Source organism: Henckelia pumila, chromosome 4 (genome assembly GCF_033568475.1).
Source record: "Henckelia pumila isolate YLH828 chromosome 4, ASM3356847v2, whole genome shotgun sequence".
In the NCBI taxonomy this organism is placed as follows: domain Eukaryota; kingdom Viridiplantae; phylum Streptophyta; class Magnoliopsida; order Lamiales; family Gesneriaceae; genus Henckelia; species Henckelia pumila.
Genome location: NC_133123.1, coordinates 205,842,388 through 205,861,910, shown reverse-complemented (window position 1 = coordinate 205,861,910; position 19,523 = coordinate 205,842,388). Strand labels below are relative to the sequence as shown.

The 19,523-nt window shown below is 33.4% G+C and overlaps 1 protein-coding gene across 1 annotated transcript; it reads left to right on the top strand.

Annotated features, from left to right (window-relative positions):
• Positions 1-7,571: 7,571 nt before the first annotated feature.
• LOC140894662 (chaperone protein ClpB4, mitochondrial-like) lies at positions 7,572-19,194 on the top strand. The gene is made up of 10 exons (XM_073303227.1): positions 7,572-7,892; positions 9,000-9,218; positions 9,296-9,533; positions 13,445-13,640; positions 14,977-15,031; positions 15,666-15,816; positions 16,207-16,515; positions 17,244-17,509; positions 17,587-18,516; positions 18,725-19,194. Exons 1-10 carry the CDS (start codon positions 7,629-7,631, stop codon positions 19,025-19,027), a joined length of 2,931 nt encoding a protein of 976 aa, XP_073159328.1. The 5' UTR covers positions 7,572-7,628; the 3' UTR covers positions 19,028-19,194.
• The last annotated feature ends 329 nt before the right edge of the window (positions 19,195-19,523 follow it).

Here is a 19,523-nt window from a genome sequence, read left to right as displayed (position 1 = left end):
GAAGAAGTTCAAGGGGCATAGAAGTTGATATAAAATTTTTGCTTTTAAAAGATTCCCTTGTATGTTTGCCAAGTTGACATGCATCACAAATAGAATCTAATTTTAAATTGAGTTTTGGCATACCAACAACTAAATCAAGTTTAAAAAGTTTTTCTATGGTACTAGGACCAACATGACCTAGTCGTCTATGCCAAAGAATGTTGTCATCAACATTCAAAGATACAAGGCTTTTAATATTTGATAAAGATAAATTATTTAAAGAAACCTTGTATACATTTTCACTTCTATAACCTTTGAAATTTATGGATTTGTCAGTCATGAGTGATATGGTACAGTGTTGGGGAGTGAATTTGACTTCATAACCTCTATCGCACAATTGACTTATGCTTAGTAGATTATGTTTAAGCCCATTCACTAGGAGTACATCATCAATCAAGCAAGATTCAGATATACCTATTGAGCCGATTCCTTCGACAACTCCTTTGCTGTTGTCTCCAAAGGTGACAGTTCCCTTCTCCTTTGGTTTGATGGATTGTAGAAGCTCCTTGTTTCCCGTCATATGTTTAGAACATCCACTGTCTAGATAACATATGCTAGGGAGAACATTTTTCCTATTTCCCTACAAAAAATTTATTTTGGTACCCTTTAGTTCTTTTGGGTCCACAGTGTTAGAAAAGAGAGATACAAAATAGACTTCTTAGAGTTCAGTCTCTCATAGCAACATCATCGCCACTTTCTAAGAGTGCTCCCAGTAGTAGGTAGGGCTATGCCTCTTTAAAAACCTATTTTCTTGGACAGAGCAGCGTTCATCAGGAAGACCAGTCGCATCAAGGCAATTTAAACCGGTCTATGATGAACTCCCTTAGATCATAATCTCATAATGCCAACTGATGAGTTGTTAAGTACTCTTAGACCTCCATTTCATATAGCTCTTTTGATTATATTGAAATCTTAAAGATCTACATTTATGTCTAACATGTCCTATTTTACAACAATAAGAGCATGTAGGGGGTAATCTCATTTTTGCCTTTGCAATTAGGCTAGTAAAGTCAATTGATTTCATACCATACCCTATTCCACCCTTATCAAAACTACATTTCTGCATGCTAAGTAAGTTACTCAATTTATTGCTACTAATATTGAACTTATCAAATGATTTTTCTAAGTGAGCTATGTCATCCTTTAATCTTAGGTTTTCATGCTTCTTAGAATCTAATTCATTTTTAAGAAGTTTATTTTCTTTTCTAAGGGTTTTAGCCATATCAAACATAAGTTTATATTCTTGAAGTATTTCATCATAAGATGGTACCTCATCATTGTCGTCGGAGGTGATGTCATCATCTTTGGCCATGAGACAAAGGTTGGCTTCCTCATCGTCGTCATCGCTATCGCTCCAAGTGGCTATGAGTGCTTTCTTCTTGCCTTTGTCATATTTCTTCTTGAGAGGGCACTCATTTGCATAATGCCCTTGTTGTTGACAATTGTAGCAAGTAACTTCCCTATCCGTCTTCTTTTTGAAGTTGTTTCCTCGTATGAATTTTTTGAATTTTCTTGCGAAGAGAGCCATATCATCATCATCTTCTTCGACTTGGGTGGATAAGACAATCCCCTTTGCCTTGGTTTTCTAATCCTCCTTCTTTGACTCTTTTCTTGTAGCCACTTCCAACTCATGGGTTTTTAGTGTCCCATGTAGTTGATCAAGATCGTAGGATGCGTTGTCGCCTTTGTTGGACTCAATGATGGCCGTCCTCTTGGCATCCCACTCCTTGGGTAGGACGCGTAGAGCTCTTCTCCAAACTTGCTTGGATGGATACTTTTCTCCAAGTTGGGCTAACTCATTGATGATTTGAGTAAGCCTTCGGAACATTGTGTCGACGTCCTCATTGGTTTCCATCTCAAATGTTTCGTATTTGAGTTGGAGTAGATCGATCTTCGTCTCTTTGACTTGATTAGTCCCTTCATGGCATATCTCCAACTTGTCCCATATTTCTTTAGCGGATGAGCACATCGAGATCCGGTTGTACTCGTTCATATCTAAGGAACAATGAAGAATATTCATGGCTTTAGCATTTTGAGATATAAGTTTCATATCCTCCTTGGAAAAGTCGTCCATTCCCTTAGGAATTTTGACACCCTCAACCTTTTTAGTAGGTATGTAGGGACCTTTCACAGTAACCTTCCAAAGGTCATAGTCTACGGATTGGATATATAGGGACATTCGGTTTTTCCAATACCCGTAGTTTATGCCATTGAAAAGAGGAGGACGATTTGTTGATTGCCCTTGAGCATAGTCGCTCGCTAGATTTGCCATAGAGCCTTTTTGAAAATATTTTGTAAAAAGGTGGCTCTGATACCACTTGTTAGAACCTAATGGGGGGGGGGGGGGGATTTAGGTTCTATTGGCAACTTTAGCAATTTAAAGCAATTATGCAAGTACGCAAGTGGAAGACTTAAAGCAGTTAATAATAAGTGCGGTAAATAAATGCGTAATGTAAATAAAGCAGTAAAAGGGATAAGAGATGTTTATGGAAGTTCGACGATAAATCGTTTACGTCTCCCCTTCTTGGTTAAGATCGATTAACCAAGGATCCACTAGCACTTCAACGTCTTGGCCTTGATGGCTCCAAGGATAGCCGTACAACTCAACACGATCACCGCGCCGATACAACTCGAACACTTAGCCTTAAGGGCTCCAAGGATAGCCTCAACACAACACTTGGCTTCACACTCAAGTGCTTACAATGATAGCACAACACACTTGGCTTCACACTCAAGTGTTTATAACAATAGCACAACCAACTCACAAACTATTTTTACAAACACTCTCAAATATATCATACAAACACTTTGATAGTGAGAAATTTCTTGCAAAGGAGAGAAGAGATGAGTTGGAATGTCTCCAAATGAACTTGGATGGCCTCTATTTATAGTTGGCAAAGATTTGAATCTGATTTGAGTGCTTGGAGCGTGTGTTAAGAAGTCAATGAGAGACAAAAAGTGTTTGGCGCCGCTGCCATCTTTTTCCCAACACTGAGCGGATTTTGTAGAAAAATCATATATTTCAATCCAACCGTTGGATTAATCTGAAATTTAAAATGAAGCTTTAAAACATCCAGATCTTCATTCGGAACGGTGGAGATTTGATTTGATCTAGTCAAACATTTCCAGTAATTTTCGGAAGTCGCTTCATCATGTTTTCGAACCTGTTCTGTGCAACAAATTTGACAAATTCATATCTCTTAATCCATCCGTTGGATTGACCTGCAATTTGGACATAAGCTTTATAACATCATTATTCGGAATCTGATTGGTGGAGATTTGATTTGAATATATCAAACATTCCCAGTTATTTTCTGAAGTCGAATCTTCATGGTTTCATTCCTTGCAGAAGTGGGTACTGTGCAGCATATATGGAAAAATTCATATCTCTCATTATAGCCGTTGGATTGCTCTCAAATTTGGACAGTACTTTTAAAACTTATGTATCTAGATTATGATCGGTAGAGATCCGATTTGGAGTCATATAAAATTTCCAGTAATTTTTGGAAGTTGCTGCTCCATACTTTGGCTTCTTCTTGTCTTTTTCTTCATATCTCTTAACAATGTTCCATCCATTCAATGAGCAATACAAGACTTTATAAATACATGTATAGCTTCAAAATAACTTCCAATAATTTATTTTTCAATAAATCTAATCTGCAAAATCTCACTTTAAATGATTAGTAACAATTAACCGAGTTTTGTAATCATCAAAACATAATATTATGAGATTTGTTAATGCATTAAAAACATTAATCTCATAACACGAGATTTGTATGCGTTTAAGGCGTAACATACACCATACATCCAAAAATTCTCAGATGAGAAATATTTGGTTCTTTACCAAATGCAAGTTGCAATGGGGAGAATTTATGATATGCACTTGGTCTGATGCGAATTAATGCCGCAACATGTAAAATTGCATGTCCCCATATAGAAATAGGGAGTTTTGTTCTCATAATCATTGGTCTAGCAATCAGTTGTAGACATTTAATCAATGATTCAGCTAATCCATTCTGTGTATGAACATGAGCAACAGAATGTTCAACAGTAATTCTCATTGACATACAATAGTCATTGAAAGTTTGGGAAGTAAATTCTCCAGCATTATCAAGTCTTATTTTCTTGATTGTATAATCGGGAAATTGATTCCGCAATTTTATTATTTGAGCCATTAATCTTGCAAATGCCACATTTCGAGTTGACAATAAGCATACATGTGACCATCTGCTGGAGGCATCGATCAATACCATAAAATATCGAAATGGTCCACATGGTGGATGAATTGGCCCACAAATATCACCCTAAATACGTTCAAGAAATATGAGTGATTCTGTTTGGATTTTAGCTGGTGATGGTCTTATAATAAGTTTTCCAAGAAAACATGCTTTACATTGAAACTTATTATTCTGAAAGATCTTCTGGTCTTTCAATGGATGACCATGTGTATTTTCAATAATTCTTCGCATCATTATTGAACCAGAATGTCCCAATCGATCATGCCAATTGGTTAATATTGAAGAATTATTAACCACCATATTTGATTCTATTGACCTTATATGTGTATAATGCAATCCAGTAGGGAGCATTGATAATTTTTCAACCTCATATTTCTTTCCTGATTTATATGTGGTAAGACATATATATTTCTGATTTCCATCAGTTATCGTCTCAGTATCATATCCATGAGAATATATGTCATTAAAACTCAACAAATTTCTTTTCGATTGTGGTGAATATAAAGCATCATTTATCCGAAATTTTGTACCATTTGGTAACAAAAATTATGCTTTACCACAACCTTCAATTAAGTCTACAGGACCTGATATAGTATTCACCATTGTTTTTGTTGGTTTTATTTTCATGAAATATTTTTCATCTCGCAGAATAGTGTGCGTTGTACCACTATCCGGTATGCAAATTTCCATGATATTATTTTCATGTTTGCTCATAGCATTTTCCATATCAAACTTCACAAAAATGCAATAAAAAAAAATTAAGTACAATACAAATGCAAAATATAACGTGCTTTATAATACAAGAATGCATGAAAAATACAAATTTGTTACAATCTAGTCCCACCAATCTTTTAATCAATGTCTTCGAAATCATTCAAAAAATCTGCAGCATTGAAACTAGTTGAACCAATTAAATGGTCACTATTTTCAATAAAATTGGTCTCTTTTCCTTTCCCCTTTGTCGATTCTTTATAGAGCTTACATAGGTGATCAGGGGTTCGACAAATATGTGACCAATGTCCTGGAGTGCCACATCTATAACAAACACTCTCAGATCTTTTTGAGTGATTTTTATTTTCACTCGTATTTTCATGCTGCCTTTTTGGTGGGTGGTTCGTGACGTTCTTTTGAGATGAGTTATTGAAATAACTATCTCGATTATTTTCATATCCACGGTCACGACCACGACCGCGATAATTTTTACGTCCACGTCCACGCCCACTTCCTCGACCTCGTCCACGACCAAAATATTGTCTATGCCTTTGATTTTGGTTTTCATTTTTAATTACGACATTTGCTTCTGGAAATGCCGTTGAACCACTGGGTCGGGATTGATGATTTCTTACTAACAATTCGTTGTTCTTTTCCGCCACAAAAAGACATGCGATGAGTTCAGAATATCTCGAAAATCCACGCACTCTATACTGTTGTTGTAGAGTTATATTTGATGCGTGGAATGTGGAAAATATTTTTTCAAGCATTTCCATCTCAGTAACAACATGCCCACAAAATTTCAATTGCGAGACTATTCGATACATCGCAGAATTGTAATCACTGACTTTTTTAAAGTCTTGGAATCTCAACGTATTCCATTCATCACGGGCGGTCGGGAGTATAACTTTCCTTATATGCTCAAATCTTTCTTTCAGCCCTTTCCATAAAATCATTGGGTCTTTTTCTGTGAGATACTCACATTTCAATCCTTCATCAAGATGTCTACGTAAGAAAATCATAGACTTTGCATTTTCTTGTGAGGATGATATATTATTTTCTTTGATGGTATTATTTAGACCCAATGACTCAAGATGCATCTCTACATCGAGAGTCCATGACATATAATTCTTTTCAGTGATATCGAGCGCAACAAAATCAATCTTTGCCAAATTTGACATGGTGGTACTAGAAAAATAACAATGCATTTTATTAGTTAATTTCTATTAGTACGACAATACAAAATAATGAAATAACAAAAATTACAATTGCGTGTACAAATAGAGAAAAAATATGTGGTAGAAAATCGCTTGTGAGTACAAGACTCGTAAGCATGAAGATCATAGTCGTTATGAAAAATAGCCTTATAAATGCCATCATCTTCATCTTCGAAAAATCGAGGAGAAATTATTTTGAGAGAAAGAGTGAATTTGGTGTGATTGAAAATGAGTTCGAGTGAACATATTTATAGGGCAAAAACTAGTTGTTTGTTACCGTTGGGGGTAAGAAAAAAAATCGAGTATGTGTTGAATAAAAATTTGTGATAATCATGTGATGCATATAATGATAATCATAATTAAATATATGCAATAAAATATATATCATATCATGTTATTATAAGGTCAGTGTCCTAGACAACCTCTTATATAATAACATGAAATTATATATTGATATAGTTAGTATATATACATAATAAATATATATCATATCACGTTATTATAAGGTCAGTGTCATAGACAGTCTCTTATATAATAACATGAAATTATACAAATATAATTAGACAATAAAATTATATAAGCAGTAATGTATAATCATATCACGTTATTATAAGGTCGGTGTCATAGACAGCCTATTATATAATAACATGAAATTATACAAATATAATTACACAATAAAATTATATAAGCAGTAATGTATAATTATATCACGTTATTATAAGGTCGAGACAGCCTCTTACATAATAACATGAAATTATACAAATATAATTACACAATAAAATTATATAAGCAGTAATGTATAATTATATCACGTTATTATTTAAAAACCTTAGAGGCTTTTATACTTGTCGTATCCCTTACTGGGAGTGTGGGATGTCGTCTTAACATCCTCCCAGGATTTATAACAAGTCTTTTTTAAAAAAAACTTATTTTTTTTATTATGTCTGATAATAACATGATATTATATATTAAATATATACACAACAAATAAATAAACAATAAAATAAATATACTTACTTGTTAAATATTTTTGTCTTCTCTTTGTGTTTTGGAGCGTCGGAAATTATAGAGAACCTTTGAGCGATCGTGCTGATAACCTGTTGTGAAAATTAAAAATTTATTGTAAAAACTAAAAACTCTAAAACTCAAAATATATATCAAACCAAACACTTATAAAATCTTCTCTCTAAACTTGTGTTCTTTCTTCACAAATGTTGAGGTCTATCTCAATTGAAAAATGTCCAAAAATAAATATGTCATCCATTACATAATCAAAAATTAAAATAACATCACATGACCGTCATAATAACTTTCAATCTAATTTTAATATATAATTTTCAATAATAATAACAATAAGCACAATTTTTGTTCCCCCTGCCACAAGCAAGTAGAAGCTTCTGGTACCAAAGTGTCGATCGTGGTGATGTTGGCGAGTTCTCGAAGCTCATCCGCCGCGCGGCTGAGAAGGTCGGCGGCGGCGGCGCTGAAGTGGTCACGTTCTGGGTCTCCTGTTTTCAATCCGCTGTGCTCCTTGACAGCTTCTTTTCACTCCCGTATTGCTGCTAATGGCTATGAATTCTCTTCTACCAAGCCGTTCTTTGAATCTCTTCTACCAAGCCCCAGCCACAGGGTACACCGCTCAGCCCTTTCCCGGTTGTATTCTGCATCTGCTGCTGCTACAGGCCAGGTTCGTGCCACTCTGTACAATAAAGTGTCACCTTTGCATTCTGGGTTTTCGTTTTCGCCCTTTACAAAATCTATACATATAATGCCTGATGAATGTTCATAGGACAAGCATATTTGCGTTCTTTGATAAGAAGGCAGCTCGTACCAATAATGGTTTCACTGAGAGCTGCCATGAATCGCAAAATCTTATGTTAGCTGTTCAAGATTTGCAACGGCAGTTTGAGGGTCATGACAATTATACTCATTAAGGACATGACTTTATTTTAGGTGTTAATAATTGGTTGCACAAGACATTTCTTTTCACTATTTTACTGTTTCTTTGGATTGAACTCCCTTGGAGAGGACAACCAGTTACTTTGCAAAGTGACATCGATTAATATCATTTTACTTTTCCAAAACGATCCAAGGTGAAAAATTGATACACACGGTTGCTGTTTTAGCCTTTTAGTTACCACAGGAGCCATTCAATTAGCTTTTCATTTTGATTTTGATGTAAAACTAATCCCTTTGCCTTATGTGGTGCTATTCATATGGTGCATAATTGAGATTTCTTTGCATTTTTTCAAGGTTTTGGGCCTGTTGGCACATATTTTTTTCAAACATTGCAATGTCCGTTTTCTATTTGTGCTTCTCACATTGACGAAGGGAAACATATACATTTCATTGGTAGGAATGTCCATCTGAAGTGGATGCCTAGGAGTGTTTCTCATTTTATGCGTCTTTATACCTCACTTCACCTTGAGAACAAGTTAGTTTTGAATGGGGAGAGAATGATACATAGTGGAAGTTGGGTTAAGGGGCTAGAAGTTGAATAGCAACTCTAGTTTAGCATTAGAGATCATAATTGATGACATAATACATAGGATGAGTATATACTCTATGACATTTAGTGTCAATTAGTTCTTGTGTATTTTCCTTTTTCAGTTGGTTGAGCAATTTCAAATCCCATGCAGATGATGTATTGAAGAGTATATTGGGGGATAAGGAAGTATTGCAATTGAGTTTAACTTCCTCTTTCTAATCTAATTTTTGTCTCCTATGATTTATTCTTCCTTCTAATGGCACTTCTGAAGTTAAGAGCACACATGACTATTTAGCTAATTGACAGATTAGTAACTCCGAGTTTACTGAGATGGCATGGGATGGTATTGTCAGCGCTGTGGATGCAGCAAGAGAAAGCAAACAACAAGTTGTAGAAACCGAGCATCTAATGAAAGCGCTTTTGGAACAAAAGGATGGGCTGGCGCGAAGAATATTCACTAAAGCTGGGGTTGACAACACATCACTTCTGCAGTCTATTGACAGCTTCATATCACAACAACCAAAGGTATGATATACGGGAGCAGATGAACATACTCTCATGAAAGTTCTCTAAAATACTCCTTGTAATATTTTTCCTTGCAGGTGATGGGAGATACAAGTGGACCTATTGTGGGCTCTTATTTAAGTGCTATGTTGGACAGTGCGAGAAAGTTTAAGAAAGAAATGGGTGATTCATTTCTGTCTGTCGAGCATCTAGTGTTGGCTTTTCCCTTGGATAAGAGATTTGGATTTCAGTTGTTCAAAAATCTCCAATTAAGTGAGAATGCTTTGAAGGATGCTGTTCAATCCGTCCGTGGCAGTCAAAGAGTTACCGATCAGAGTATGTTTACACATCCTGTGTAGGTCTATGTTTGAAAATGTTACCTATCTGAAAAGGGGTGAAACCATGATTTATGTTTGGGTGGGCTAAACTAAATATAAATCATAATTTTTTTAGTGAAAAAGTTATTAGTAAAAAATTAATTCTTCAAGATATGGTAGACAATATTTCTACCCAATATATAAACAAATAAGTTGAAATGATTAAAAAATATAAATTCGGTTCAAGTACAATGAGTTAATTTGAGTGATACTATTTTTACTTGTATCCTTGTCATTATAAAAATATTGGAAATAGAAATAAAACTAAGATGATAATATTTATTTTATTTAAATGAGTTGAAAGACTGACATTTCATATAAATCCATTTAATATTTTCATTTAATATTTTCATCAAACGGGGATTATCTTGCTTTTTTAAAATTGAAGAAGAACACCATGACCAAAAATGGACGAAGAAGTTAAAAAATATGGACCATTGAATATATGCTTGTAATAATAGTAATAAAAACTAAAATAGACAAAAAAAATTATAGAAGATAAAGGGTTAAGTTGAATTATTTGGTTGAAGCCCACTTAAGCAAAGCGCTAAGAAAGTTATTTTGTTGAAGCCATTCCTTTTAGTGGTAAATTGAAAGAGCTATCCTATGGCCAAAATGAATGGGCTAACCAGGGCTGAAAGGTTTCGCCCATGATTTGAACTAGGCGGAAATAATCAAATAATACGCCATGCATCTTTTGTAATCAGAAAATGCAGCGGTAGGCTTTGCTAACAATCAATTTTTTATTTTGACTACAATAATGAACTATCTGACCAGATTCTTTTTCAAGTTCTATTCAAATATATTTCTACTAACTACAGTTGGATATTTAATTTTTCAAGCATACTTAATAATCAGAAGGAAATTATTTGTGTTTTTTTTTGCCAAATCATCTGGAATGCTGTTGATCCTGTGTTCTTCTGGTCTCAAAAGCATCATCAGTATGCATACTTTTGCAGCTTCTTTTCTCTTTAGTTTTTTGTAGTTCTTGAGCTTCAAGATTTGAATTTATTAGTCTTATAAATATATGAGTTTCAATTGTGAATTTTTTAATTTGCTCTTCTTTATCTTACATACTATTAATTAAATATTTTTGTCATTTCCAATGTTTTTTTAGGTTTTCCAATTCATTTTCTACATTAGTCAATAGTAATTGATTTTTTTCCATTTATTTATATTTATTCAAGGTATATTAATTGTTAATATTTAATTCATGTCTTATCTATGATCTATTATCTATTACTCTATTACTCTTATATACTCTTATAAATATATAAGTTCCAATTGTGAATTTTCTAATTTGCCCTTCTTTAACTTACATACTATTAATTAAATATTTTTGTCATTTTCAATGTTTTTTTAGGTTTTCCAATTCATTTTCTACATTAGTCAATAGTAATTGATTTTTTGTCCATTTATTTATATTTATTCAAGGTATATTAATTGTTAATATTTAATTCATGTCTTAAATTAAAAAAATTATTCTATGTCTTAAATTAAAAAAAGTTATTCTATTACTCTATTATCTATTACTCTTATAAATATATGAGTTCCAATTGTGAATTTTTTAATTTGCCCTTCTTTATCTTACTACTATTAAATATTTTTGTCATTTCCAATGTTTTTTTAGGTTTTCCAATTCATTTTCTACATTAATCAATAGTAATTGATTTTTTGTCCATTTATTTATATTTATTCAAGGTATATTAATTGTTAATATTTAATTCATGTCTTAAATTAAAAAATTTATTCTATGTCTTAAATTAAAAAAGTTATTCTATTACTCTTATAAATATATGAGTTCCAATTATGAATTTTTTAATTTGGACTTCTTTATCTTACATACTATTAATTAAATATTTTTGTCATTTCCAATGTTTTTTTAGGTTTTCCAATTCATTTTCTAGATTAGTCAAGAGTAATTAATTTTTGTCTATTTATTTATTCAAAGTATATTAATTGTTAATATTTAATTCATGTCTTAAATTAAAAAAAATTGTAAAAATTTGCGTGACAAAAAGTAGAAAATCACACTAAATTCAAATCGATTTTAAGTCAGACAAGTTATTCTTATATCTAAGTTACTTAAATCGTAAAAATGATTGATTATAAAAGTTTTTAACTTGTTTAAAATATGATTGTTCATCCTCTAAAAAATATTTTTTCTTCACATTTTTTTGTCTACTCAAATTTTTATTGCAAATAATATATTTAACATACTATTCTTAAAAATTATATATTAATTATCATACTCCATATAAATGTTTTTTATGACATGTACAACAACAAGTGCTTTATATGTATATCAAATTTAAAACAACTCAATATAATTGGATTATTATTTAAGAAAATTAAAAATAAAAACATATTCAAGTCAAAAATTGAGATCGGACATTGTTGAATTGTCAAAAATCACGTCAGCAATTGGACTAACAATAGTCTAAAATTAAATGTTAGTGCATCAAAACCAAATTTGACAACTCAATGAACTAAAACTCAAATTTGGACAAGTTAATGAATCAAAAAATCATTTATCTGAAAGAAATTATTGTAGCAAGTCAAGCTACAACAATTGTCTAATGATTAACATGGTTTATCAAAGAAAAATAATACATGATTTATATTTACTTTATCAATAGAAGATCAAAATTCATCTCTAAATAAAGCTTTTAAATAAAGGAAAAATAGTTTTTTTTTTGTTCACTAGCTTATTTAATATTATGATTTGGTCCAGTAAGTTTACAAAGTTTATTTGTGATACGCTAAATTTTAATTCGGCTACTTTTGGTCTAATTGGAGACGTGACACTAGAAAATACTGATTTATAATAAATAAAAAAATACTGATTGAAAGCACAATTTTTGATATGATGATTGTTTAGGTGCAATAATTGTCTCCTTGGGTTGAACAATTGAAACATGTGTTTCTTTGAACTGCGATACGATCTAAAATATTTGTGTTACACAATTACCACTAACTATAGTTTTTAGTATAACACAAATATCTTGATCCTACAGTTTGTAACAAATATATATATTTTACGTTTTTCAATAAATATATAACATATGTTATTGTTTTAAAATTGTTAGCCAAAAAATAAATCAAACTCAATGCATAAACATATAATATCACTACAAAAAATCGTCGATCAGAAACCGACAAATACAACAAAAAAAAAGTTTAATAGGTCATATGACCACTTCAGTAGCTAATTAGATATTGAATCATGGAGACTGAAGTTTGAACTTGCCCGTAAAAAGTATAACACTTGATTTTAATAAAGCTAAACATTCGAAATTTGATAACTTCGGTCTCAATCAAATAAAATTGTTGTTACATGCAACGCACGTACATTTTTCTAGTTTATTAAAATACATGTCTTCTTTTGTCTGACAGTGTGGCTTTACTAGTTCCTTGCTTGTGGTATTATTTAGAACTACTAATAAATTGTAAAATTAAATTTGATTGCGCTTTTCTTTGAGAAGTAAATTGGGAAGAGGCTTGGTTTGTTGTGGCGAATAGCTTACAATCATAAATGCTGCAGAACATATTTAAAAATACCAGTAGTTTTTAAAGATCCATGCGGTGAACCTTTCACATGAAAACCTTGCTTCACTTTTTATAATTCGAACTTTTGTTAGGTTTGTAAAATAAACTTTCTCGATAGTTTTCTCAAAGAAACAATTGAGTCATTGTGAAATGTATGTGACAGCTAGAGAGGAACAGTTTAATCCTTATTTTATATGATCTGATTGCTTGTATGAGCAATACATATGTCTTTTTCTGCTGGGATTCTCCGTTCTTAAGAGTATGCATTTTTGCAGTTATTTTCTATTGCTGATAACTTAATCTTTCTGTAATTCTGTATAGATCCGGAAGGTAAATACGAGGCACTTGAAAAGTATGGGAATGACTTAACTGAGTTTGCCAGACGCGGAAAACTTGACCCGGTCATTGGGCGTGATGATGAAATACGGCGATGCATTCAAATTTTATCGCGCAGGACAAAGAACAATCCTGTTATAATTGGTGAACCTGGAGTGGGAAAAACAGCAATTGCTGAAGGGTACCACATAAATTTTTTTCACTATATTTCTGTCTACTCGTTCAGTTGTCTGCAATCTTAAAAAAAGGCACGAGAATATCTCTTTAATTTTCCTTTAGGATTGATCGCATTGTTTACGGTCATACTTGTGAAACCTTGAATTATCAGTATATGTTTACTTCTTTTGCGAGCTAGGATTTCAAAATTAAATAATATTATTACTATTTTTTTTTCATCATAAAGAACATAAAACTAGCATTATGAGATTTCCATTAAGTAATACTTCCAGAAGAAGTCATTTAATGTTGGGATATGGGTTCATGACTATATGTAAAGCACCAGAATGAAGTTGCTCGATCAAAGAAATAGAAGATAATTTTTTTAACTTTGGCTATATTAATTTCCTTGTAAATTTGTGTTGGCTTTGAAATCCAGATATAACTTGCAAATGAGAGGTTATATTTCTTTAGCTTGCACTTGCATCATTTGTTGCATTAATTAGTCATACAAAACGATGAGATAGTCCATCTAACAGTAACTTCTTGGGGAAGATGGTAGGATAACCACGTGTTTGGTGCCAGATCACTACAAGTTAAGTACGATGTAACAACGTATGTTATTTCTCCAAGTATTTTTCATGTAAAAAATGCTTATGTTAAATATATTGCCTTTGAGTGGTTTCTTTTGTCTTGGAGAGTATCGTTGTGTGAATATCATGTTTCGTGTTAATTGTCGTAAATGTTCTCAATGATGTATTCAAAGGTTTTTGCCGTGGAAGAAGTAAATGTCATGTTTAAAAACATTTACTTTTGATTAATTGTGAAGTAATGTTACAGATATCAAACCGTTCTTCCTATAGTCGAATTTCGTAATGTTCCAACTTGCAAATGACTTGTGATGCTGGCATATTTATTGAGGTAGAACTACCTGCGAAGAAGCTTTGTGTCGCATTATGAGTTTAATTGCTTGGAGAAGCCAATGGATTAAACGTATATATATATTTAAAACTTTTCTTAAAAATTATAGTATTTGGTTATATAAACTGTTTAGAAAATACTTTTTTAAGAAGCTAAAATTTATAACTTTTGGGGTTTTTCTTTTATTTATATTGAAAATATCAACAAAAGTACTTTTCAATATTTATCCGAACAACAAAACAACTTCATTTTTTTTCTTTTTCTTTTTCAATAAAGAGAAGCACTTACAAAAGCTGGACTTATTTAAGTGCCTTTCTAAGCTGCAACTTCTATATCCAAACTGACTGTATGTATTAAATTCTAATAGATAGAGAATATCTTTTTTTTTTTGGAGAGTAGATAGAGAATATCATAACAACATGATAACATGGATTTTTCAGGTTGGCTCAGAGAATTGTTCGCGGTGATGTCCCAGAACCTCTTTTCAATCGAAAGGTTATCTCATCCTTACATATTAATTATTAGGAGATGGATGGAGGATTTCCTCTCGCAATTTTGCAAATTAATTTAATCTCTCTTTAGTGATTTTTTTGTTGATTGTCTTTAATTATGCTTTTTGAGCGGGTGATAGAGGTGCTTTTCTTTTATGTGCTATTGTCTTAGAGAAGTGATTGAGGGGGAATTATTATTATTAAAAAAAACTGTCGATGCAAACCCAATGCATGTACTCAACATCATCTTTCTAATCACGTGTCCTACAAAAATCTGTCTAAAACCTATTCTGCTTTTATCTCCCAGTTATGTAGTGTGGATTTTCTTTAGATGATACACGAAGCTCTGAATTCTCCAAACAGTAGAAGACCGTCCTTGAGGAGATGAATGCCCCGAAAAGAATATGAAATATGGGAAATAATACACTTTCTTGAAGGGATAAAGACTGGATTGCAAGTGGGTCCTCAAATGTGACAAAGAATATTACATGTTATAAATTTCTTATATCTATTTTGAGGCTTTGTTATTAGTTACACATATTAAATAGTGTTCTTTCAATCCCGTGATTTGAATTCAATTGGATCATTCACTGGAGCATCATTGTAATTTGTGTAATTTCTCGTGCTTACGCATTCAGTTAATCTCTCTGGACATGGGTTCTTTGCTTGCTGGTGCAAAGTATCGTGGAGATTTTGAGGAAAGGTTGAAAGCTGTGCTGAAGGAAGTCACTGCTTCAAATGGGCAGATTATATTATTTATCGATGAAATACATACTGTAGTTGGTGCAGGTTTTTAATTCGTTTCATCTGTGAAATGTTGGCATCTTATCTTTAAATTTTTCCGTTGTTTTGCCAATTGCTCGCTTTATGATTCATTGCATATACGCATTCAGCAAGTGTTGATTACTACATGCTTGGAATATATTGAACAATAGCTTCTCTATTTGCAATGAAATTCCTGGGGACTGAAAGTGGTGATTTGAATTAATCACTTTAGTCTGTGGTAAAATCAATTAATTTTATGTCTGCTCCATTAATCACTTGACATACATGGATACATTGTTATTAGCTAGCTAGGTCCGAACCAGAGGAAGTTAATTTGCAAATGGCATTTTTATTTGTCTTTATTTAAGTATTGACTCCTTGATGATGAGTTGTGATTTGCAATTTCACGTTCAGGGGCTACTGGAGGAGCAATGGATGCCGGAAATTTGTTGAAACCCATGCTTGGCCGTGGGGAACTCAGATGCATTGGGGCCACCACGCTTACTGAGTATAGGAAGTACATTGAGAAAGATCCTGCTTTGGAGCGTAGGTTCCAGCAGGTATTTTGTGGACAGCCATCTGTGGATGACACTATTTCTATATTGCGTGGATTGCGTGAACGATATGAATTGCATCACGGGGTCAAAATTTCTGATAGTGCTCTCGTTTCGTCAGCAATTCTTTCAGATAGGTACATCACAGAACGTTTTTTACCTGATAAAGGTATGCCTTGGATTTGTTTTAAAATCAAAGTTATGCTAGAATAATTTTTCATGTCATCAAAATCATGATAATTTGTTGTGTGATTTATCATAATTTATTTGAATATTTCACCGTAGAATCCTGCATTTACATGAGAGTGAACTAGCTTGAACTCTTGTATTTTTGCCAATAATGGTTCAGAAAAAGGAAAATGCTCCAAAATATTTTTTTGACTTTTTTGGTGAATCCAATCGTAAAATTGTACGAATTATTTAGTGTGGTAAGTCATTGTTTGCTTGAAGATAATGGACTATTGCCACTTATAGTCCTCTTCTCTATTGGAAATGAAATAACTACAGTAGAAAGCCAATAAAAGATGGGCATACATTCTCGTGATTGTTCGAAGCATCACCATTCCCTGGAAATTTCGTTCTCCAAGGAACAACTATTTCTTCTTCGATGTACTTCTTTCTATTCTCCTCATACTGGGGATTTTTTTTTTCTTCAAATTTTTATGAATTTTTTTTTTCCTGTTTTGCGGGTTAGGTTGGGTTTGGAGTTGGATGATCATAGGCAAAAAGCATTCTAACATGTCCAAACGTCTGTGTGCTTTGTTATCTTTCCACCCAGTGGGCTGGGGGTAGAGCGTAGAGGATAATTGAAGGGTCTTCCTGGGTCTAAATGTTAATTTGTTGCTCCAGAATATTATATATGCTACTATGTTAAAGGTAATGTTTGTTCTATTTTAGCCATTGACCTCGTTGACGAAGCTGCTGCGAAATTGAAAATGGAGATCACATCCAAACCTACTGAGTTGGACGAGATAGACAGGCTTGTCTTGAAGCTGGAGATGGAAAAGCTTTCTCTGAAAAATGACACAGACAAAGCTTCTAAGGAGAGGTTTGTCAAATTGGAACATGATTTAGGTGCTTTTAAACAGAAACAAAAGGAGTTAAATGAGCAGTGGGAAAATGAGAGAGAGCTCATGAACAAGATTCGGTCAATTAAAAAAGAGGTGATAGCCTCTGCAGAATTTGAAGACTATCATGTCAAACTCATATTGCCTTGTACTTATTGAAATTCTTTTAATAGATTGACAGGGTTAATCTAGAGATGGAAGCTGCAGAGCGTGAGTACAATCTTAATCGTGCAGCTGAACTGAAATATGGGACGTTAATATCTCTACAACACCAGCTCGAAGAAGCTGAGAGTAACCTAGCTGATTATCGGAAATCTGGAAAATCTCTGCTGCGAGAGGAAGTCACAGATCATGATATAACTGAAATAGTGAGCAGATGGACTGGCATTCCAATATCTAATCTGCAGCAGACTGAGAGGGAGAAGCTTGTCTCTTTGGAGCATGTCCTCCACGACAGAGTTGTTGGTCAAGACTTGGCAGTCAAATCAGTGGCTGATGCAATACGTCGTTCAAGGGCAGGCCTTTCTGACCCAAATCGGCCTATTGCAAGCTTCATGTTCATGGGGCCATCTGGTGTTGGTAAAACTGAGCTTGCTAAAGCTCTTGCCCGATACCTTTTCAACACTGAAAATGCGCTTGTACGGATTGATATGAGCGAATACATGGAAAAACATGCAGTTTCTCGGTTGGTTGGTGCACCACCAGGTTATGTTGGTTATGAAGAAGGCGGGCAGTTGACGGAAGTAGTCCGAAGAAGGCCATACTCGATAGTTTTGTTTGATGAAATTGAAAAGGCACATCATGATGTTTTCAACATCCTTCTACAGCTGTTGGATGATGGGAGAATAACCGATTCTCAAGGACGGACAGTTAGTTTCACCAATACTGTTGTGATTATGACATCGAACATTGGATCCCATTATATACTTGAAACTCTTAGAAATACACAGGATAACAAGAATGAAATTTATGATGTGATGAAAAGGCAGGTTATTGAATTAGCCAGACAAACTTTCAGACCAGAGTTCATGAATCGTGTTGATGAGTACATCGTTTTCCAGCCTTTGGATTCCAAACAAATCAATAAAATTGTTGAAATACAGGTAACAAAAGCTTTTCAACGTTAAATTCCTATTTAAAATCTGTGATTTATGCTCTCCGAGGTTGCTTTAGGAGCTTCTCTCCTTTTTTTTTTATTGAGACTTCAAGTTTTGCCGGTGGCATGCTTTTCCATTTATAAAATTGCTTAGATGTACCTTCCCAATTAGTTTATCTAAATATATCAAATGACACCATTATATTCATATGCAGCTACGTCGCGTAAAAGAGAGACTTAAACAAAAGAATATTGACTTCAACTACACAGAGGAAGCTGTCAATCTTCTGGCAATATTAGGCTTTGACCCTAACTTCGGTGCAAGGCCTGTAAAACGGGTGATACAACAGATGGTTGAGAATGAGATTGCCATGGGAGTCTTAAGGGGAGACTTTAAGGACGAAGACTCGATTATCCTCCATGCCATCCCAGAAGCTAAAGACATCCCAAACGAGAACAGATTGTGCATTAAAAAGATGGAGAACTTGTCTGTCGATACCTTGGTTGCGAATAATTGAATCTTGTTTTCCTGGTTGTAATGCAAAATTTTTACAAATTTATGCCTATGTTGTATGAAGAATGACGATACATTCGTCCTAATGGTGACCCTTTTTGGTAAAGTGTAATACTTCATTGCAGAGTTCGAATTTTAGAGACGGTAAATTGATTAATATATGACTAAAACTTAGAAATTTTTTATTGTCGCAAAGTTATCTCATGTTGTTGTTATGAGGGTGTACTCTGAATTCTGAAGAAACTTGTACAGCAAAAGCAATAAAAACAGCAACTAGTCGAGGCGAGAGAATCTCTCTATCCGCAAGACGAAATTGCCTGTTAACAGTGCTCAACGTTGGCGGCAATCGTCTCTAAGATACAACGATATTCAATCGAGATATAGCAGCACAACAAATATCTCGATCTTCGTCGAACTAAAATATGTATCAACTTTTCTTTGAGAAAGTGAGGGAGAGATTTTTCAGAAATCTGATGTATACGTTATCAGATTTTTTGTAT